Below are 19,997 nucleotides of genomic sequence, written 5' to 3'. Positions count from 1 at the left end.
TGAGTCTAAGCAGACCTTTATCTTCTTTCGGCAATTTCGTAAACACCCGTAAATATCCAATCGAATGAAACTGAAACCCAAGTCCGTCTAATTTGGTAATCGGTTCTAGTTAGGGCCTTATACCCTACGTGGGGGCCAAGCTGCTCCTATGACCTCAGCCTTGCTTTGATCGAGATCTTTCCATAAAATTGAAGCATTGGTTTCAAAAGCATGCTGAAATCGCTAAAATCGCTGAAATCGCTGAAATCGCAGCAATTGCTATGATGCGCCGGTCTTTACCCAATCCAGACCTGAGTGTTAATTTCATGAAGCATTGAGCATAATATACCCGGATACCTGATAACCTTGGAAATCCACCATGCCCACAAGGCTCCCATATTCCCTCACTCACAGCCTCGCATGTCTTGTGATCACATGCTTCACGTGGATAGGTAACTTCGAATGAATTGGAAAAAAAGATTTGACGTCCCACCACGGAGACACAAACGGCCCCATCGCGGCACTTGGCAAATGCCGACACCCTGATTGTTTTCCTCCATCCTTACGGGCCGCCGGACGCCAACCATCAGCGCATTACACTCGCGAAAATCTGCTATTTTCAGATACTTCATCTGGTGAGACCAATTCCTTAATGGCACTCGCGTTGCGGAGTTTCGTCGGGCAACACATATTACAAAGGCGGGTCAGATGGAGATCAACAAATGCTACGGTGACCAGTTTGCATGATTACGAGGCTTGGCAATTCAATTGGGGGCCAAGGCTTGGTAAAGCTATACGGAGTACTCCGTACACAAACACACAAGGTTCCGAGGTTCCGCTGTTCCCGAATGACGGATTTTACAAAATATGGAACCATGTGGGAAAATGTTTCAGAGTGGTAGTGATGGGGATTTTAGCATGATACCACGAGGGAAGTAGTCTGGAAGTAGTCTTAATTGTAATTAACTCAATCAGATCCACTCACTATTGAATTGTAAATTAACCGAACCCTCCCAAATCGATCAATCAAAATACCAAGCGAGGCAGTGCGAGACAATGTTTCAGAATGAACAAGCCTTTTTGATCGACAGGGTTCGATTAGGTAAGCTCATAACTAAACTAAGCTTGTCAAAATCCTAAATCCTGTTGCCTACTTTACTCCATTAACTGGTCCTGAAACTCTTTTCGTCTTAGTTAGATCTTAACCGGCATCAGATCCTTATTTTCCCCTTACTCGTTGATTTCTATTCTTTCTACCCCAAACCATGCCGATCCAATCGCTGTGATTTCCATGGCGCTCCGACGGCCACACAGAAAATCAAGGCATGGGTGTCTGGAATGTAAACGAAGACGAGTCAAGGTATAATTTATTCCAGTCATTAACCCGCATAAATTAATGCAAGTCACTAGTGCGATGAGGCCCGACCTACATGCGCAAATTGCGCAAAACGTCATGCCGAGTGCGAGTATGGCTCCTCCACCTCCCTTCTCTGGGCAAATGATGATTCCAGGCAATCATTCCACGCATCATCAGATAGTGGCCAGCAAACAGACTCGGTCCTGGGATCTCCCACCGCCGCATCAGCCTCATTGGGAATTTTAGGCCAATTGAGCAGTTCTGCCGCTGCAACCCCAGTCCCAATCCTCAATCTCCATGATCTCGAACTAATGATGCAGTGGTGTAACACCACCTACCGCACCCTCTCCCGCGATGAGAGCACAGATCAAATCTGGCGAAATGCCGTGCCTGAAGAGGCTCTTTCCCACCCATTTTTAATGCACGGCATACTTGCTCTCTCCGCGCTTCATCTCGCAAGGATGGGCCCGGATCCATCCCGGCGCGCGGCACATCTCAACCGTGCCGTCGCGCATCAGAATCAGGCACTGGCACTATTCCGCGAACTCCTGGGTGATATCCAGGAAAGTAATGCGAAAGCCATGTTCGCGTTTTCAGGCATCGTCGTCGTCTACACATTCGGATTCCCCCATTCCCCAGATGCACGAGACCATTGGACCTGCATCGATGATTTCCATCAAGTCCTCGTCCTCACGCGTGGAGTACAGCAGGTGATTAAATCGCCGTCGGGGTTTTTAATCGATAGCTCGTTCGCTCCAATCTTCAAGGTCGATGAAACTCGTGCCCCACTTCCCGAAGAAACTGCCGCCGTCCTGCGACAATTACATGAAGCGAACGATGCATGTGGGGCGCGTGATCCGAACCACGAAACAGACGTCTACGCGGCGACCATCGAGAGCATGGGCAGTATGTTGAGCTGGGTTTACGCTGGGATGACGGCTAGTTCGGTCGCGGGGCGTTGGGCGATTCAGCTTCCGTCGCGGTTCTTGGATTTGCTTCGCGAGCGGGAACCGTTGGCGCTCGTCATGTTAGCGCATTATGGCGTGCTATTGCAGTATTTGAAGCATCGGTGGTGCTTTGACGAGTGGTGCACACGGGTCGCTAAGGCAGTGTGGGCGATCTTGGATGATCAGTGGAGACCATTGGTTCATTGGGCCATGCGTGAAATCCTTGGTCAGAATTACTTGGAGCGGATTGAGACTTTTTGAAGATGTCAAGGAAGATTCGCTATATCTCAGCAATGGATGTCGCGGGTTGTCCGAAAGACACCAGATCAACAAACACGATCATGAAAATAAACCGAACCTACCAGTGTGCTGGTATACCCAACAACTTCCTCGACCGATCCAAACGGTGGCCAAAGTCTGACAGCCGTATCAGAAAGGCAATCCTGAAAAATCAGTGTCACGAAGAAAGCCACAGGAAGCGACAGGCACGCAAACATCAATGATAACGTTTGCCCGTTTATGTGAATGATTCGATGCCCTGGACGAATTGGTTCGCTAGCCATGGGCGCAATTGGAGATGAAAGAAAAAATGAGAAAAAATGAGAAAAAATGAGAAAAAGGGAGGAATCGAAAGTCTCAATCGAAGGGTACTAAGTATACCTTCGTCATCAAATCCTTATCCCTACAACTTACAAGAGGTTCCCCCGATCACACACCCAACCATGTATGTACTTGCATCAAAAATCGCAAGCGCCGGCGCAACCGGGGCAGCATCCCCTGATTCGTTGGAGATGACATATGTATATGAATTGGGTTGGCTGTGAATGGGGAGACTTTGGGACTGTATTTTAGAACATTTATCCGTGGACATGATAAATAAATACCCCGTTCAAATGTAATACCAACATCCCCAAGATTGGACTTGAGGCTTTTCATTTTCTTGTCTTGATTACCATTACAGTAACTACTAGATTGACAGAGGAAACACCAGAATAGCTCAAGGTTGGAGAATGCGCATGTTGGTCAATTACACGGTCACCTAATAGCTCTAGGCTGCCATGAATAGAGAAATGCCATATCCAGGTCTTACGTACACTTGATCTTAGTAGCTGGACAATGGATAATGCAAAATCCACCTTTGACATGTACAATCATTCATTTAAAAGGTCCTCAAACTTTAAAACTATGTACAAAACCAATCGACCATCTACAACTTTGCCTGCTCTCCATTCTGCAAGACATACCGATATCTTGCCTTCCCATCATGCATATCCACTAGCACATCATTCACATCATCCATAGACCTCTTCTGAATCCATGGCAAAACCCTCTTCTCCGCAGCAAGTTGCAACATCTGCCGAATATCCTCGGGAGACCCAATATTCGATCCAGTCACCTTAACTCCCTTCTGAATCAATGAAAACGCCGCCAGCTGAGGCAACGGCTCCTCCGGTGCTCCAACTTGAATAAAAGTTCCATCTCGCTTGAGAAGACGCAAATACTGCGAAAATGGCATATCACCACCAGAAACCGTCGAAAGGATGATATCCAACGATCGCGAATACGTCTTCGCCCACCCCTTGTCCTCCCCAGTCGCAATAAAGGCATCAGCACCCAGCCCCTGCATCGCATCAACCTTCTTACTAGAAGATCGCGAAATCGCAACAACCCGATCCGCACCCAACGCCTTCGCAAACAGAACCCCCAAGTGCCCCAAACCTCCAATCCCAACAATCCCCACCGTCTTCCCAGGACCAGCGCCATATTTCTTCAACGGCGCATAAACAGTAACCCCGGCACAAAGTAACGGCGCCGCCTCAGCAGAAGGAAGTCCATCAGGAATCTTAAAAACGAAATGTGCCGGTCCGCGCCATTTCTCCGCAAATCCACCATAAGATTTACTCTTATCAGCATACCGACCATTATACGTCCCCGTCATCCGGGTACAATATGACTCTTCCCCATCAGCGCAAGCCTCGCAGTCGGATCGGAGACAGGATCCGCTCTGTGCGCCGATACCGACCCGATCACCGATCTGGATCTTGCGCGAGGCCGAGGATGATTCGAGTGTTGGGACGGATTTGCCGATTCGCTCGACTATTCCGATGATCTCGTGCCCGACTACGCAGGGGTAGTCGGTTGGGGCCCAGCCTGAGCGGAGAGTGTGGATATCTGTGCCGCAGATTCCGCAGTGCGTAACACGGATTTCGATGTCGGTATCCGTGAAGGGCTTTGGGGTGAAGGTTGTGTATTTTAGGGGGTTGGTTGCATCGTGGGCTACCCAGCCTGTGAACGTTTTGGTGGGAGAAGACATTTCTTTGCTATGGATTGTGTTGTTTTTGATTTTGACAGGGTCTTGTGGTTGCGATTGAGGGTTCGCTTCATGCGCTTAATGTGTGGGGTCGTGCGGAGAACGAACCGCGGTCGGCACTCAGATAGCGTGGTGCTGGAATCAAAAGTGCGGTGGATTGGGACTCGTCGATGAATGTTATCAATTGGAAGATTTTTATGATAGCTTAACGAGATAGTGTCGAACAGGGGGTGTAGCATTGTAACTTGGAGACGACTGACATCTGAATAGGATGCCGCATTGGAGCCGAGGTACTTGCCCGATCGGGACAGGATTTGCCTTGAACAACATCCCCACACTTCTTCCAAAAAGCTCCTTCTAAGTGCGGTGGGCAACAGCGATCAGTCCGACAACCCTTTTTGGCATCATATGATATATCGCAGAAAATCATAATTACCAAGCTAGTATGACAGAACCCTTACTACATGCACCTTGCTGGTGCACCAATTGGCGACCGCTACAATACCTACTATACTATCCGATTCATATCCATAGCAAGTTATAAGTGGACAGGCAGGAAAGAAGGTAGGAGACTGAGTGAGAGACGTGCGAGACTGGGTAGGAGACTGGGTACCAGATATAGCAGGATATCAACATAAAGAATATTTATTCTGCCTAGGTAGGCGCGATGCGAAATGCGAGCGGAAAACCTCTAGTATGTGTATATAAAGTGAACTTGAATGTTACTACTATTAGACGATCACATTAGTGGATATCTAGTACAATACAATACAGAGTTAGTGAAGACGGTAAGGTTAAATCATACATGTATTACCATTGGAGTTTTGTCGGACTGATCGATTACTATTGCCCACCGTATTCTAAGTCTCCTTTCTTGTCTCTCACTGCCCCCAGTGGCTGAATCTGGTTCGCAGATATGGTTTTCCACGTATCTATCTCAGTAGGTACTCCAGGTAGCTACTGAGCTATGCATTCTTTCCAAGAGCTGGCTAGTCAGGGGCCACAAAAAAAGCATAAGTACCCAAATAGTAGAGGGCTAAATGGCCTGGAATAGAAAGATGGAAATTCGATTTCTGTGGAGTTTTTGCTGAACATGGGTCATCAGCCTTGGGCTGTTGAGCTTAAGGACCCCGCATCAATTGCCACGTCAGCTATCTGCAGGCTACTGGAGTTGACAATTATGAGCGCCAGCCCAACTTGACTTTGTATACCCTCAAAATCACGGATATCCAGAATAAGGTCAACACAATGCCTAGTATCTTCAATATCAGGGCAAAAACTCGCAAAAGGCCTTCACTAGAACGCGAAAAATCACCGAGTAAGGACAGCCGACAAATTGCCCGTACACCGGATACGAAGCCAGAATTGACCGCTGATTCCACCAATCTTTGGGCTCAGGCCGAGCAAATCTTAAGGGCAGACCCCAAAACGAGGGAAATCCTTGATGAAGCGACCCGGATTCTTGAAGGGTTTGGATTGAAGATTGGGTCTGAGCATCAGCAGCTTTGCAGCTTTCTTGACGACAGAGTCACCAAAATTGAAGAGAAGAAGCGGATGATTCATTACCGCGAGGTTTCAGGTCAGGACCTACTCACTACGATATTTCAGAATGTTTTGAAGGTGAAAGACATTGTCAATACCGCGGCATCTGCAAGCACCCCTGCAGCAATAGCCTGTGCTGGTGTGACCGTCTGCCTCGTGGTAAGTGAGCCCCACATTCTATCCCATATTCTATCCTGTTGCAACATTCTAAATCTTTGATTTAGCTTTTCATCCAAGGTGTTGAGCAACATAAGGCTCTTCTCAAGGGCCTCGATACAACCGCGGCGTTGATCCCCCGCTTATGTATAATGGAGAACCTTTATTTGCATTCTCAGTCTAGTGCAAAGCTCACTGATGAGTTTACTGAGAGATTCAAAGAAAGATTCATGATTATGCTAGGCAAGATACTGGAGTTTCAGGCCCGTGCACTCTGCTGTCTTCGGAGAGAATCTTTCACCCGGTTCTACAGGGGCATGCTGAAGCAAGATCATTGGGACGCATTGTTGCAGGACATGACGAGCCTTGAGAGCGAATCAGAGAAGTTTACTACCCTGATAAACGCGGCGGAGAACAAAGCAGAAAGAGAAAAGCTAGAGCACGAACTTGAAAATGCTTTGCAGAGTTATAAAACTTGGCAAACATCATCAAACCGGGACGAGAGAGTCAAAAAATTTCCCCGGGAGCTCTACAAACACACGTGCCCGTACCAAGAACGGAAAGACCGAAACAACAAGCACGTTCCGGAGACGTGTGAATGGTTTACTCAGCATGAGCGTTTCAAAAACTGGGATCAGAGCCATGAGTCTTGTCTGTTATGGGTCTCCGCCGATCCTGGGTGTGGAAAATCTGTGCTAGCAAAGTACTTGGTCGATGAATTTCTCCCGCGGCCCAGAAAGAGAACAGTCTGCTACTTCTTCTTCAAGGATGATATTCAGACCAGAAAAGCTCAACAAGCGCACTCTGTGCGGTGATACGGAATCTCTTTATATCTCAGCCATCTCTACTATCAGACAATATCCTCAAAAAAGCTGATACAGATGGGGATAAACTGTTCCAGTCCTTTGATGACATGTGGGAGATCCTCTTGATAGTCACAACAAACCCACAGGCGGGAGAGGTCATTTGCGTGATCGATGCATTGGATGAGTGTCAAGAATGTGACCGAGATCAGCTTATTCGAGCCGTGAGAGAATTCTACTTGAGGAGCGATAGCGAGCGCACTCTGAAATTTCTGATGACAAGTCGTCCTTGCGATCACATCCGCAGCCGCTTTCAATAACTGGAAGACCGCATGCCTATGATTCACCTGAGTGGCGAAGATGAGGACGAAGTGAAGAAGATCTCTCGCGAGATTGATCTTGTGGTTACAAGCCGAGTTCATGAGATTAGTCGTCAGAAGTCCCTGGAGTACGCGGAGCGTGAATTCCTACAGCAGCAGTTGACATCCATAGAGAATCGAACCTATCTGTGGGTTACTCTGACGTTGGATTATATCGAGAACACCCCAGGCTTTACCAAAGGGCAAATTCGCCGTGTCATTAATCATCAAATACCTCGGACGGTGGATGAGGCTTATGACAAAATCTTGAACCGGAGCAGTAATCGCGACAAAGCGAGTAAGCTACTGCACATTGTCACCATTTCAATGCGACCACTGTCTGTAACAGAGGTGTCCCTCGCCTTGGCTGTAACGCCAGGATGCCAATCCTACGACGGAATCAAGGATGAGATTGAGCCTGTTGAACGATTCAAATTTACTTTGAGACAAATCTGTGGCCTTCTTTTGACGGTCATTGACAGCAAGGTTTACCTACTTCATCAATCCGTCAAGGAATTCTTGGTCTGGAAAAACCCCCCAATGAATTACAGTCCACCTGAGAATACCTGGAAGAACACTCTCGTGCTATCACACTCAAACAGAGTTATGGCGGAGACTTGCATGCGATATCTTCTTGCCGATCTTGATGAAACACATCTTTGCACATTCAGGCTGTACTCGGCCGAATTTTGGCTGCATCATTTTCGCGCAGCTGATGATTACGAGCAAGAGGAGATTGAAGTTCTCGCAAGCTCTCTCTGTGAGGTAAAATCAAAGATATTCAGAAGCTGGGTAGAAGTCTGGAGACAAACCAGTGGAGAACAGCATGAAGTCTTGGGAGACCATCAAAGCACCACGCTACTGATGGTAGCATCTCGTCTTAGTCTCGGGCCCATTGTCCGGCGGCTACTAAGGTCTGACAATGTGGATATTGAGAGTAAAGGCTACAATGGCATGACGCCGCTTTTACTAGCTGCATTCCACGGGCACGAAGCTGTGGTGAAGCTACTTCTGGATACTGGGAAAGTAGATGTCGATAGTAAGGATGTTGATTACCGGACACCACTCCACTACGCTGCACAGTTTGGACATGCTGTGGTGAGGCTACTTCTGGATACTGGGAAGGTGGATGTCGATAGCAAAGATGATGAAAACCAGACACCATTCCTTTACGCCGCACTGTGTGGACATGAAGCTGTGGTGAGGCTACTTGAGAGATCATGTATTGAAGAATCCTCGGCATCAAATTGATATTCCATATTACTGAGTCTCAAATCGATCCGATCCTCTACTTCTCGGGTGATCATGCTTTTATGTGGCTCCTGACTGGCGAATTCTTGCACACATGTGCATGAAGCATACACGCTGAAATAGCTACAACAGCGCCTATTTCTCCCAGGTGCCCTTTTTGGAGTATCTAATGAGGGATTTAGGTCTAGTGCTGGAGGCTGGAATACTCTCGAGGCCCACCTAGCAAAGTTCAGTTGTAGCTAGTCCATCGGGTACCTAGGGGAAAATCCTGCTTGTTTCCCTACCCCACCTCCAACCTTCAATGTGATGTACTGCACATGTATACCCAGAAATTCAACGCAAGCACTTTCAGGTTTATCTACAGCTTCGGAGAGCTGGTCAGTTAGATATACTTCGCATTTGCGGCTTGCCTTGACAATATACAGAGACTCGCGAAGATCGGCGGATTGGGAAAATCGTCGGAGTTTTACAGGAGGATTATCGGCATCTTCACATCTCTCTCATTCGGCAACAGGCGATGTCTCGGCAGTTTACTGTATTTTGCCGATGGCTTCATGCAAGCACAGTTGTAACCAACCCGCTTTGATGTTAGCTATAACTAACTACCCTGCAATGCCCATCTATTTACTCCACTTTGAGACCCAAGTGTCCGAAAATATGGCGATTCAACCCCGCAGAAGAACTGTCTCCTATTTTAATTCTCATCCATAGTTCGCTGCTCGAGTTTCAAGAGGTTCTAGAAATTGGACCATCATCATGAAATTATTGTTCTCATTTCCGGTGGTACTTGGTACTATTTTCTCGTCAGCCTGGGGAGAAACCCTCACGGTTGATGGGATTGAGAAGATGGGGAACAATAGCATATTCACACTCGCACGCTGGAGGCCATCTTCTCATTTTCTTGCACCTGCGGGATGGATGAATGTATGCAATAATTTCCTTGGCCCGTGGAACTGGACTGAAGTTTAACAGGATCCTTGTGCGCCGATGTACGATCCAGTTCGAGGTCTTTACCATTTACATTATCAGTTTCATCCCAATCATATTGCATGGGGTAGGAACTGAACTCCAAGATTGCGAATAATTTCCCGAATGCTGACCAACATAAACCAGGAAATGTCTCATGGGGACATGCGATATCTTCAGACCTGATTACATGGACCGATGTTGACCATTATCCTGAAGATGGACTTCCTGCCTGGAAAGACTACCAAGCACAATCGATCGGCACTACCAACCTTACCAGCAGCCACCACGACCCTGCACTCTACAATCACTTATCAATATTTTCCGGTAGTGGACAGGCAGTCAATCTAACTGGAGGTGTGGACGGCACACTTCTAGCCTTCTACACCGCTGCCTCGGAGCTACCAACAGCCTGGAACGAGCCATATCTTCGCGGAACTGAAAGTCAGGCGTTAGCGATTTCCACCAACGGCGGAATAACATGGGAACACTATGATAATAACCCCATTCTCAGTGATCCACCTGGTGGTTGGAATGTCACTGGCTGGCGCGACCCGTTCTTTCTTCCATGGCCTCAACTGGACGCACTGCTTAATAAGACAGAGCCTCACTGGTATGCGGTCTGGGGCTCTGGTATTCGAGAGATCGGTCCCCGTATGCCGTTGTATACCGCCCCTGCCTCCGATTTGACCAACTGGACCTTCCTCGGAGCCCTTTGGGAGCCGGAAAAGAATACTTCTCTTGGTATACTGGAAGAAACGGGATCTTACGGGTTCAACTTTGAGCTTTCCAATTTCTTCTTAATCGAAGATCGGTACTTTGTCTCCATGGGAGCCGAGGGAGGTAATGTGAGCTTCCATCAGGATAAATGGTCATTATGGAATGAGGGGGAGGTATCTATACGAGCTAACGGAAGTATTGCTTTTACGCCTGTCGCTGGCGGTGCGAGTGACTACGGTCTTTTGTATGCGGTAAGGAAGTCTGGTTTTCACTTTACCACGAACCTCACTAACAATCACTAGATCAACTCCTTCGACGATGTCAAGAACAACCGCAGGATTCAGTGGGGATGGGCCCAGGAAGACATAAATGATTTCGGCGCCACCCAACTTGGATACCAGGGTGCGTTCTCGCACCCACGAGAGTTATTCATCAAGAATACCACGGGCCTTGTTCATAGCCCCTCCAAAATTCCCGGGAGCTCCCGCTATTTCCAAAACAGCAATGGCAGCTGGACGGCGAGTACTTTGGGTGTCCGCCCAGCCCCAGATGTCGTCGAGGGTATTCACCGTGGTGCGCGCTATACCAAGTATCCATGCGGCAAGGGGAAGTGTGATGCAAAGAATATCACCCTGCCCAGTAACCTTACCTCTTCATATCATATCAGCGTCACTATTGAGCACACAACTGGTATGGCTGGAGTAACAGTTGGTGCTTCGCCTGACCGTGAGGAATATACAAACATTTATTTCGATCCTTCGAGCAGCAATATCGTTGTGGATCGTGCTCATTCCTCTTTGATCAAGGAGTTCACTGATACGTCTCACATTGGATTTTTTGAGCCTTATCGGTTGAAAGGAAGGAGTGGTAGTAACACCACGGAGCCTATTCGGCTGAATATCTTCATTGATGGCTCTCTTGTGGAAGTGTACGCTAATGATCGATTTGCTCTCACCAGTCGTATCTATCCCAGTCGGGAAGACAGTACTGGTATCTCTTTCTTCGCTGAGGAAGGCGTTGATGTCAAGTATTCCCAATTGGAGATTTGGGATGGCTTGTTGAATGTTTGGCCAGAGAGACCTCAGAACAGCAGCTCCCTCTTAATATGGGATACTGCTGCTGAGACGGGCAATTATACCTGGTGGACAGGTAACTGAGCCTAGTCCGGTGACTGTATTCATACCTTGTGAATAAATGCACCAGGCTGAAGGGTGTAGATATTCATCCTTGGCTCGCGAAGGCCGCTGTATATAGGCATTGATTAGCTGTCCGTTCGAATTTCTGGTCATATTCGAATCCATTATTCAAAACGTTGGCAAGGATCAAATCGAGGCTAAGGCACCGAAATGAATTATGGTAATCATACACAAACGGCACGCCATTACATGCTCGCTTATAGGTCAAAATATATGTACAGTACAATTAAAATGTTGGCAAGTGCTCAGTCATATCTTTCATCGTGAGGGAACACCCATGAGATCATCCAGTTCGTCATTGGTGAGTGTACTTCGGCGTCTGTTGCCAGACCGGCTGGGCACTTTCTCTGGTCGACTTCTTTTTCGTGTCTCTCGCTCCTTACGAGAATTTGCTGCAGCACGCGCTTCATCTTCGGCTGCAGCTAATTTTTGGTGAACACTCATAGACTCGGTGGCATTGCCCTGTGGGAAAGAGTTAGTACATATACACTTTTTAAGGGATTTTGATCTTACTAGCTGGCTTGCCCCGAGATCGGTCTTGCGACGTGAGGGCCGGCGAGTCACGGCTCCTGATCTGTGAGCCTTAATCTGCAGGGTTTCATCGTCCGCAATAGGTAGGCATGGCGATCCTTGTAGACCAGGAGTGAACGAAACTTTTCGAAGTCTTTTAGGCCTGGCAGCTATGTTATCACTGCGTTCTCGTAAAGCTCGCTCTGCGCGCTCCGGGACCTTGCGGATCTTGGAGCGAGTCAACGGCGCATCATCTGGCTGCTCCTCTCTTTCGCTCATTTCCTCTTGGTCCTCCAGAATCGGCGAAATGGGCTTGTTCTCTGTCTGTTCCTGCATGCTCACACCTTCAGTGGAGTTGAAACTAAGATCAAGATTCATGCCGAGCTTCAGCTCTTCTACCCGAACCGAGTCACCACCATCTGCAAGACGGCGCTGCCATCCATCCATCATAGTCATTGCTTGACTCCAGCGATTTTCCATCTTCTCCCAGCTTGCGCGCAGTCTTGCGATCTCTTCGTCCCGGATCTCGACCTCCTCCAGCGGCACAAAGGAGGGGTTCGTGAGAAGGGTTCGCAAGTGATCCAGCACCGCATTCATTCGCATAGACAGCTCCTCGGTTGACGTAGGGAGTGTGGTTACAGCGTTAGCCGACTTTTGTGGTCCAACACTGGCTGCCAATCCTGGCGTCTCCTCGCTCTGATTTCCTTCCTCATCCTGGGGAAGTCCTTGAACCTCTCTCAAAGTCTCGACGGTGTTTCGCGCAAGCTCGATCAATGTATCATTCTCATCACTCAGATTTTGGCACAACTCGGTCAGGAAGTCTGTTGTCTCTTGCTTAAGACTATATCCCGGATCATTGACTCTATCACCACCACTAGATCTCAATCGAGAACGTGTCGAGGATGGGTTTATGTTGATGGTAGTGACGCTCAATCCCTCGCGCTTTCCCCGCTGCCGGTCCGCTAGGTGGGATTTTAATTTCTGCATTTCGAGATCACGTTTGCGTATGTCATTTGCGCATTGGGCGCGCACTTGCTGGACGGTGCTCTTCATGCGCTGGACTTGCTCTTTCAATCCTCGGATGGACGCTTCGGCGCTGGACATGTTAGAGCGGAGCGCACGCTCTGATGCCTCAGTGAGGGCTAGCGATCGTTTCAATTCGGATGATTTGGTCTTCAGTTTCCCCTAGTAAGGCAAAAACAAATCGCGCGTTGGTTTGTGAGCTTGGGCCTGTAGGATATTTCACGTACGATCTCCAAAGTCTGCTCCGACTCGCTACCCCGCAGGGTTCGAATTGTTGTTGCTAAATTCTCACGATGCTCAGCTTCTCGCTAAGAATTGTCAGATATGATGCGACAGTGTTTAGCGGTAGTACTAACATCTCTCCTTATAACCAAGTCGTTGACTAGGTTAATGATTCGCGCCATAGTAGCTTCGGTTCCCCCCTCCTCATTTTCGGGATGAGCAAAATCGATTGAAGCCCCATCATTGAGTAAACCGCGCGCCAACAAAATATTGTTGACATAAGTCGACGCAGCCTGCAAATTGTGCGCATCCATGACGTTGCGATGGTGGAGCTATGCAAGATCCAAAGCGGAAGAAAGTAAACATTGTAAACAAACTATGTAATCAGATTGCGGTCAACCGGAGGGACCAGTCACGCAAAGTCACGTAAACTCGAACACGTGACACTCCACGCAAACACCGCATGTTTCCCATTGATCCTCAGGTTTTTAATTCTTCTCACTTTTCAAGATTCCTAGAGTACCGATGGGTTTAATTGCATCATGACATCAAATGTCTCGGCTCTCCATAAAAAAGGCCAGAGGCTCTACCAAAAAGGAAACTTCAAAGCTGCCATCGAGGCCTTCAGCGAGGTAGGTCCATCCACTCTAACCCAAAAAGGCAGTCCACTGATCGTCCGCCAGGCATTGAACCAAGAAGATGCAGATACCATTGGCATTTTAGATAATCGTGCAGCGACTTACTGCAAACTTGAGAACTATGACCAGGCGCGTCGAGATTCAAGACACATGATCAAAAAGGCCAACCAAGATGAGCGCGTAAGTACTCTGTTTGTGCCAAGATGCATATTTTGACAGTATACAGGGATACCTACGATGTGCAAAGGTGCTTCTCCTTGAAGGAAAGCCATCCAAGGCTCTGGAAATCTACGCTTATGCTCTGAAGACGCTTCCAAGTAAACACCCACGTCGTGAAGTATGTTCCTGGCTGTCCCAACGTGAATGAATACCTTTGAGCTTACAATACCATGTAGTTGCTGGATCAATTGCACAACAAGCTTCAGGATCGGATGCTTCTCAATAAGCTGGATCCTTTTACAGTATTGCCCTTCGAGCTTGCAATGATGGTAATCAAGGACTTCTCCTTCAAGCAAATCGTGGGCATTTTGCGTGTCTGCAAAGGATGGGAACGATTCTTCGGCTCCATATCGGACTTATGGATGAACCTTGACTTCAGTACCGCTCGAGCGACAGTTCCTTTTTCCGCAGTCCGGTCATGCATCCGGCGATCTAAAGGGTTGCTCACTCGAGCCTTTCTCAAGAACTTGCCACTTCCGCAAACACCCAGGACCTTGGAATTTCTGAGCAGATGTCCACATATTGAGCACCTGCAACTATGGGTGTCTCACGATCATAACGACTTATTTGCTAAGTTCAAGGGCTCAAAGAAGCTCAAAAGCCTAATTCTCTCGGCTGACATGGCGCTTCCAAATGATTATCTCGGTCGATTCTTGATCGAGCTACCGAAACTCGAGCGTATTGCAATATACAATTCTCGAAACTCATCTCCGGTGTTTCTACGGGCTGGATCCTGGCCGGCTGCTCTACCAAACCTTAAAAGCATCCTTCTGTCCACGAGCCAACAGCCGCCAACCGGGCCATTGACAGAAGTCGTGCCTGCTCTGCATATTCCACACATCCTATCTGTGGGTTTTTTGCTCCGCATCGTTTGTCTTTAAACTAACAGTTACAGGATATCAAACCTCACCCTTATCAGAATCTAGAAGATTTGCGGTTAGAGGCGAACCCACCAAAGATTACGCCATTGTATTTCCCCTCCGAAGCCGATGCGGGTCCTGGTGGTCTTCTAAATACTGCGAATATTGAAAATTACTCTCTACCACCGCTCCGTCATCTTAAACTTCAGGGCATCTCGCCAAATATTTCCTTGCTCACCTTTTTACCCACTACCATCGAATCCCTCGCTATAGTCGGTGGACCATCTCGGTCAAGCGTCATCAGATCCGTTCCAAAAACATTTTCAAAGCTAGACACCCTCGCCTTCAGTGACACCGGCTGGCTTAATGGGTTGAACTTTCAGATACTTGTTTTTGAGCTACAGCTCCCAATTCGAACTCTGCACTTGGATCGATGCTTCAATCTTACTTTGACAAGTCTCGTTGATATGGTGGATGCAAGGCAAAATGCCCATCTGGCGGGACTTGAAGAGCTCACCATTACTCATGTGCAAGCGGTGGATGACGATTTTGCGATCCTGCTCCTAGACGCATTTCATAACCTTACTCTGCTGGATTTATCCCATACGGGTATTACGGGCTGCACGATTCGGAGGATTGCCGATTTTCTAGGATCTGATTCGTCCGAAGTTCCAAAGATTAATCTTCTGATTGTGCGAGGCTGCGAAGGCGTCTCTTCGGACGCTGTGGTATACGGTCGAGAGAAGGGACTGGATGTGGTGATCTGAACTGCGGGCCAGTATCTATAACTTAACTCCAATTATCAAGCCTGTTCTAATGGCACTCTCCATCCTATTTGTCAGCATTTTTAAAGCGATCAGTACGAGTTTGTGTTGATAACTAAGCCATGTTTAATAAGTTTTCTTGCTTGGGAGGATATTACTGCAAGGTGAAAACTCTCGCATAGACCTCATCAATGCCTCAGGTAACGGAAAGAAATAGAACAATGAAGAAGCCTAGGTTCATTCGCACATCTTATCAAGTTTGTAACAGAAATCTCCCGACTGGTTGGCCACTTTTCTTGTTCCAGGACTACTATTTCCAGATATCTAATTACTGAATCTTCACACACCAACCCCAGTGTAATGAATTCTCAAATGAATAATTCAAATCTTCATAATCGAAAATGCAGGTGATAATCATAACCAAAAATCATGCACGCAAAAGAAACCAAAGAAAATCCAAAGCCTTATCAAACCCCCCGCTCCTGGCACCACTTCTCCACCTCCTTCGCCAGTTTATCCTTTTGATCGCGCACAAGCTCCATCATAGGCTCGACCTGTTTCCGGTGTCCAGCAATGCGATCCTTGGCTCCATTCACGATTGTGACACCCTCCTTAGGTGCGAGGTAAGAATCATAGATATGGATCATAAGATCCATAACCGCGGACAACTGGTTAGGCAACCACTGAATTATACAGATTAGCATAAATTTAACAAAACAATATTCTAGACGAGTAAGGCAAGATCAACTTACAGTCACAATAGGACTTCCACCGGTAGCAGTCGGGTGTGGAGTCCGACGAATAATATATTCGCGAGCAAAGAGCCAGTGACGCCAGCGGAAGCTGCGAACATGGTTCAACACCTTCAGGAAAAGAACTGCAGTCTCGGAATCCTGGACGGAGTAGTTCTGGACGCCGATTTCCTCGGACTTTTCGCGGATGTAGGTAAGGAACTCCCTATGAGGCGCAGGGCGGTATGCGCGGAATTCGTGCAGGATCTTGGTAAGAGGAGTTTCAGGCATAGGAATTTGGCAGAGGTGATCGAGGAGAGGGATCTGTAGTTGATGTTAGTATGAAAATCCTACTGACAAAAAAAATGAAAGAGGTGCATACGATGCTGTCGTTGGCACCACTCTCGCCGCGGAAGGAGAGTGGCTTGTTGTCCTCAACACCGTCGTAGATTACGCCACTCGGGAACATTGATTGCTTTGTTATGCCGAAGATGAACACGCGGAAAGAGAGGTACTCTGATGGCTTGGAGTTGCCCCACATATCTATGGCAAGATTAGCTCATGCTCAGACTGGAGGTCATTTGAATCTGCTGAGTAGGGTCGGGAACATACCTTCCATCGATGCCTCGATCTTCTCCATGGCTGTCAGGATCTCACGATAACCATCGTTGATCTGGTTTCGTGGGCCATGCTGTTCCAGGGTATCAACTACTCGTAGGACACCACTGATTAGAGAACCAGTCTCCTTGACCATGTCGACGTGAGTCAGGATAAAGCCTGCCTCAGAGCTCTTGGGGTCCAGGCCACGTTCGAAGCCGCGGATCAGACGCAGGTTTGAGTAGTCTGATAGACCCTTCGAGTGATCGGCAAAGGTATAGTTGAAGAGAGCATATGAGGCAGCATAGGACATGAATGGAGGAAGGTCCAAGCTATAGATAGGTTAGATGACATGCTACATGGCGATGTTCATACATGTGGTGTGAGGACATGCAGACATAGTAGACAAAAGAAGATACTTACATCTGAGCACAGCGGTACATGGGGCGAGCAACAGACTTGGGCAGGACCTCCCGTCCAAGACCATACCCCTCGTCTGGATTCTTGCACCAGTTCTCCCAGCAGGGTTCGAGCAAGTAGGACGAGGCTACGAAGGTGTAGTCCCGGAAGACAGCAGTCATAGTGAAGCGGTCCGGCGAACCATCAGGAAGGACAAGTTTCTCAACCTCATCAGTCAGATCGGGCAACTCTGCCGCAACAGCAGGACCGAACTCATAAGTTGCCAAGAGACCGGGCTTCCCATCGAGCTTGACGACGGGCATACGTTCCACAAGGGACTTGAGAGGGTGGAAGGCATCAGGAAGGTCCACGGGGGCAGTGGCATATGGCAAGAAGCCTGTAGATGTGGTGATAGTGAAGGGGTCCAGGGCATGCGACAACGTGGAAGGGTCATCATGGACATGGGGGAACCTCTTGAGGGTAGAAGGGGAAGGATAGGGCACGTGGGAGATAGTCATGTTGCAGGTAGATGATGGTGACCAAGTGTGTTGATCTGTCTTATGTTCAATGAGACAGATAAGCAATGTATCACAAGGAAGGGAAGGTTTGGTATGGAAGTGTATCAGGGGTATAAAGTATAACCAAGGTGGAAGACTAAGTCAAGACCTAGGAAAGCAGGGGAAACGAGCCAAAAAAGATGAAAAAAGGGTTGGGGAATCTTGAAAGATGAAAGAGAAAAGAGAAATACCATTGCTTTGGGCGGGTGAGGAGGCGATTCTTATAATAAGAAGAGGCCGGTATCAATTCCGGCCTCAAGCCCACATTACGAAATAGAAAGCAAGATGGGGATGATCTAGTAACATTGGGCGTAAATACGTGCCGATAATGAATTTGGGGTCCTGTATAGGGTTTACCTGACTACCCAGCGTCAAAATAAGGTAAACCAGCATCTATGAAGGTATTCGGATGCTCTCTGCAGATGCACCGTCATGGAGGGCACAACGGTCACGAGGGAGGCGCTAGGCCCGTTATAGTAATACTGAATAAGACCGCATAGTTGATATTTCGGGTCAATACGACATTCGTCAAGTGACGAATGCTATTTTGGATTAATTCCATGTCTCCAGAGACCATTCGTTCATGAATGCATAGATAATAGGGTCAGTCCGTTATGATTTTGCCATCGATGTCATGATGTAGGCTCAATATACCTGTGTATCGTAAACTTAGTACGAATATTACCTGCGTTGTAACAAACGGGAGGTGCCTGTCGCCCGGTATAGACTACAGTTCAAGCTACTCCTCACACAAGAGACAAACATAAAAGACAACGGCTCTAACATCGATATTGAAAGGAAGGGTGGCGAAATCCCAAGTTATGCGTGCCAAACTATATCTGTGCAGATACATGTTCCATCGTAACGGTTCTCACCGCGACAGCTGTGCCAAGGCTGTCATCGAGATCCACAGTTTTTATTGGCCGATAAGGGACATTTAAACTTTCCTAGCGTCAGGAGGCCGGAATTCAGCCGGCCTCCGATAATAGCCGGCCGATTTGCTATACTCCGGACTACGGACCCCGTGATCGGATGATTCCGAGTCAATATTGTTACATACTAAGAAGCTTATAGAAGAATGATTTGAAAGAAAAATGCAATTGGAGAAAGGTGAAGAGGAAATAAAAAGACTCAAAGAGCACATACTGCAAGAAATTGCGGTTCTCTAGCTCGGTTCACATGCCATACATAACAATTGAATCAATTGATGGTTTTGAGGTTACAAATCGATATATAGACTCTCCAAATACCTTATAATGAATAATTGACAGTCCTTGATCAGATCATAGTTATGTCTCTAGATACTCTATTAATGCGAACAATACAGCGGAGCATAATCCCTTTGACCTGCAAGTTGTCAATAAACTAATGGGGAGCGGCCCCGAGGAGTAGTATGTGTTCAAAAGTAATATTTCAATCAAATTCGGGTATCGACTACGACTTGACAGCAGCACCCGGGTGGAATGGAACCAGCCTGGTCTAACTGTGCAGCTCAGTTACCAACGCCAGCCTAGGCGGAGAAGGTTCTTTAACGCTGGTGTCACCGTGTGGCTCCTAGCTCTCAGTCGAATTTTGGCTTTCTCCGTGGCCACTCCGATGTCAGCTTAACCCGAATGGTAGCAGATTCCAGCGATCTCAAAATATGATTGCCGTATTTATATATACTAGTCGCCCAAATATGCACCTGCCCTGGGGTAGCATACGTCTTGGCAGAGTGCCATACAACCTTTCCAAGTATGAGAGCTCAAGAAGTGGAGTTTCCCATATATCCATTCTAGACATTCGAACCAAAAGCTGATTGAGAGAATAAGGCGAATCTGGGGAATGATATGGTATGTTGAGCCGATGTGTGGTATGATTTTGACTTGACAATAATCGTCGCTGATCGAA

General features: G+C 47.6%; 9 protein-coding genes across 9 annotated transcripts; 6 read left to right on the top strand and 3 right to left on the bottom strand.

The window, feature by feature from the left end:
* Positions 1-1,195: 1,195 nt before the first annotated feature.
* Positions 1,196-2,544, top strand: N7520_001893 (Zn(II)2Cys6 transcription factor domain-containing protein; the record flags this gene model as incomplete). The annotated part of the gene is made up of 2 exons (XM_057135828.1): positions 1,196-1,339; positions 1,390-2,544. Coding segments are annotated over 2 exons (1,299 nt in total), but the record flags the coding sequence as incomplete, so codon positions are not given.
* A 946-nt stretch (positions 2,545-3,490) lies between these two features.
* On the bottom strand, positions 3,491-4,597 carry N7520_001892 (NAD(P)-dependent alcohol dehydrogenase; the record flags this gene model as incomplete). Its single annotated transcript, XM_057135827.1, has 1 exon — positions 3,491-4,597. The coding sequence occupies one exon, from the start codon at positions 4,595-4,597 to the stop codon at positions 3,491-3,493; it is 1,107 nt and encodes a 368-aa protein (XP_057001763.1).
* A 1,245-nt stretch (positions 4,598-5,842) lies between these two features.
* N7520_001891 (uncharacterized protein) lies at positions 5,843-7,107 on the top strand (the record flags this gene model as incomplete). The annotated part of the gene is made up of 2 exons (XM_057135826.1): positions 5,843-6,295; positions 6,361-7,107. The coding sequence occupies 2 exons, from the start codon at positions 5,843-5,845 to the stop codon at positions 7,105-7,107; spliced, it is 1,200 nt and encodes a 399-aa protein (XP_057001762.1).
* Positions 7,108-7,427: 320 nt separating this feature from the next.
* Positions 7,428-8,223, top strand: N7520_001890 (uncharacterized protein; the record flags this gene model as incomplete). The annotated part of the gene is made up of 3 exons (XM_057135825.1): positions 7,428-7,752; positions 7,804-8,128; positions 8,181-8,223. The coding sequence occupies 3 exons, from the start codon at positions 7,428-7,430 to the stop codon at positions 8,221-8,223; spliced, it is 693 nt and encodes a 230-aa protein (XP_057001761.1).
* A 95-nt stretch (positions 8,224-8,318) lies between these two features.
* Positions 8,319-8,705, top strand: N7520_001889 (ankyrin repeat domain-containing protein; the record flags this gene model as incomplete). Its single annotated transcript, XM_057135824.1, has 1 exon — positions 8,319-8,705. One exon carries the CDS (start codon positions 8,319-8,321, stop codon positions 8,703-8,705), a length of 387 nt encoding a protein of 128 aa, XP_057001760.1.
* Positions 8,706-9,461: 756 nt separating this feature from the next.
* Positions 9,462-11,548, top strand: N7520_001888 (glycoside hydrolase family 32 protein; the record flags this gene model as incomplete). Its single annotated transcript, XM_057135823.1, has 4 exons — positions 9,462-9,629; positions 9,678-9,759; positions 9,819-10,642; positions 10,694-11,548. 4 exons carry the CDS (start codon positions 9,462-9,464, stop codon positions 11,546-11,548), a joined length of 1,929 nt encoding a protein of 642 aa, XP_057001759.1.
* A 297-nt stretch (positions 11,549-11,845) lies between these two features.
* On the bottom strand, positions 11,846-13,656 carry N7520_001887 (uncharacterized protein; the record flags this gene model as incomplete). The annotated part of the gene is made up of 4 exons (XM_057135822.1): positions 11,846-12,049; positions 12,101-13,282; positions 13,348-13,428; positions 13,477-13,656. 4 exons carry the CDS (start codon positions 13,654-13,656, stop codon positions 11,846-11,848), a joined length of 1,647 nt encoding a protein of 548 aa, XP_057001758.1.
* Positions 13,657-13,884: 228 nt separating this feature from the next.
* On the top strand, positions 13,885-15,826 carry N7520_001886 (Leucine Rich Repeat domain protein; the record flags this gene model as incomplete). Its single annotated transcript, XM_057135821.1, has 5 exons — positions 13,885-13,974; positions 14,026-14,160; positions 14,207-14,317; positions 14,376-15,047; positions 15,095-15,826. 5 exons carry the CDS (start codon positions 13,885-13,887, stop codon positions 15,824-15,826), a joined length of 1,740 nt encoding a protein of 579 aa, XP_057001757.1.
* Positions 15,827-16,290: 464 nt separating this feature from the next.
* N7520_001885 (indoleamine 2,3-dioxygenase family protein) lies at positions 16,291-18,068 on the bottom strand (the record flags this gene model as incomplete). The annotated part of the gene is made up of 5 exons (XM_057135820.1): positions 16,291-16,506; positions 16,576-16,878; positions 16,937-17,097; positions 17,167-17,483; positions 17,575-18,068. The coding sequence occupies 5 exons, from the start codon at positions 18,066-18,068 to the stop codon at positions 16,291-16,293; spliced, it is 1,491 nt and encodes a 496-aa protein (XP_057001756.1).
* Positions 18,069-19,997: the final 1,929 nt, after the last annotated feature.

Source organism: Penicillium odoratum, assembly GCF_028828045.1.
Source record: "Penicillium odoratum strain IBT 22623 chromosome Unknown utg000001l_segment0_segment0, whole genome shotgun sequence".
NCBI classification, from domain to species: Eukaryota; Fungi; Ascomycota; class Eurotiomycetes; order Eurotiales; family Aspergillaceae; genus Penicillium; species Penicillium odoratum.
The sequence above is the reverse complement of the archived record's forward strand: the minus strand, read 5'-3'. Positions and strand labels throughout refer to the sequence as shown.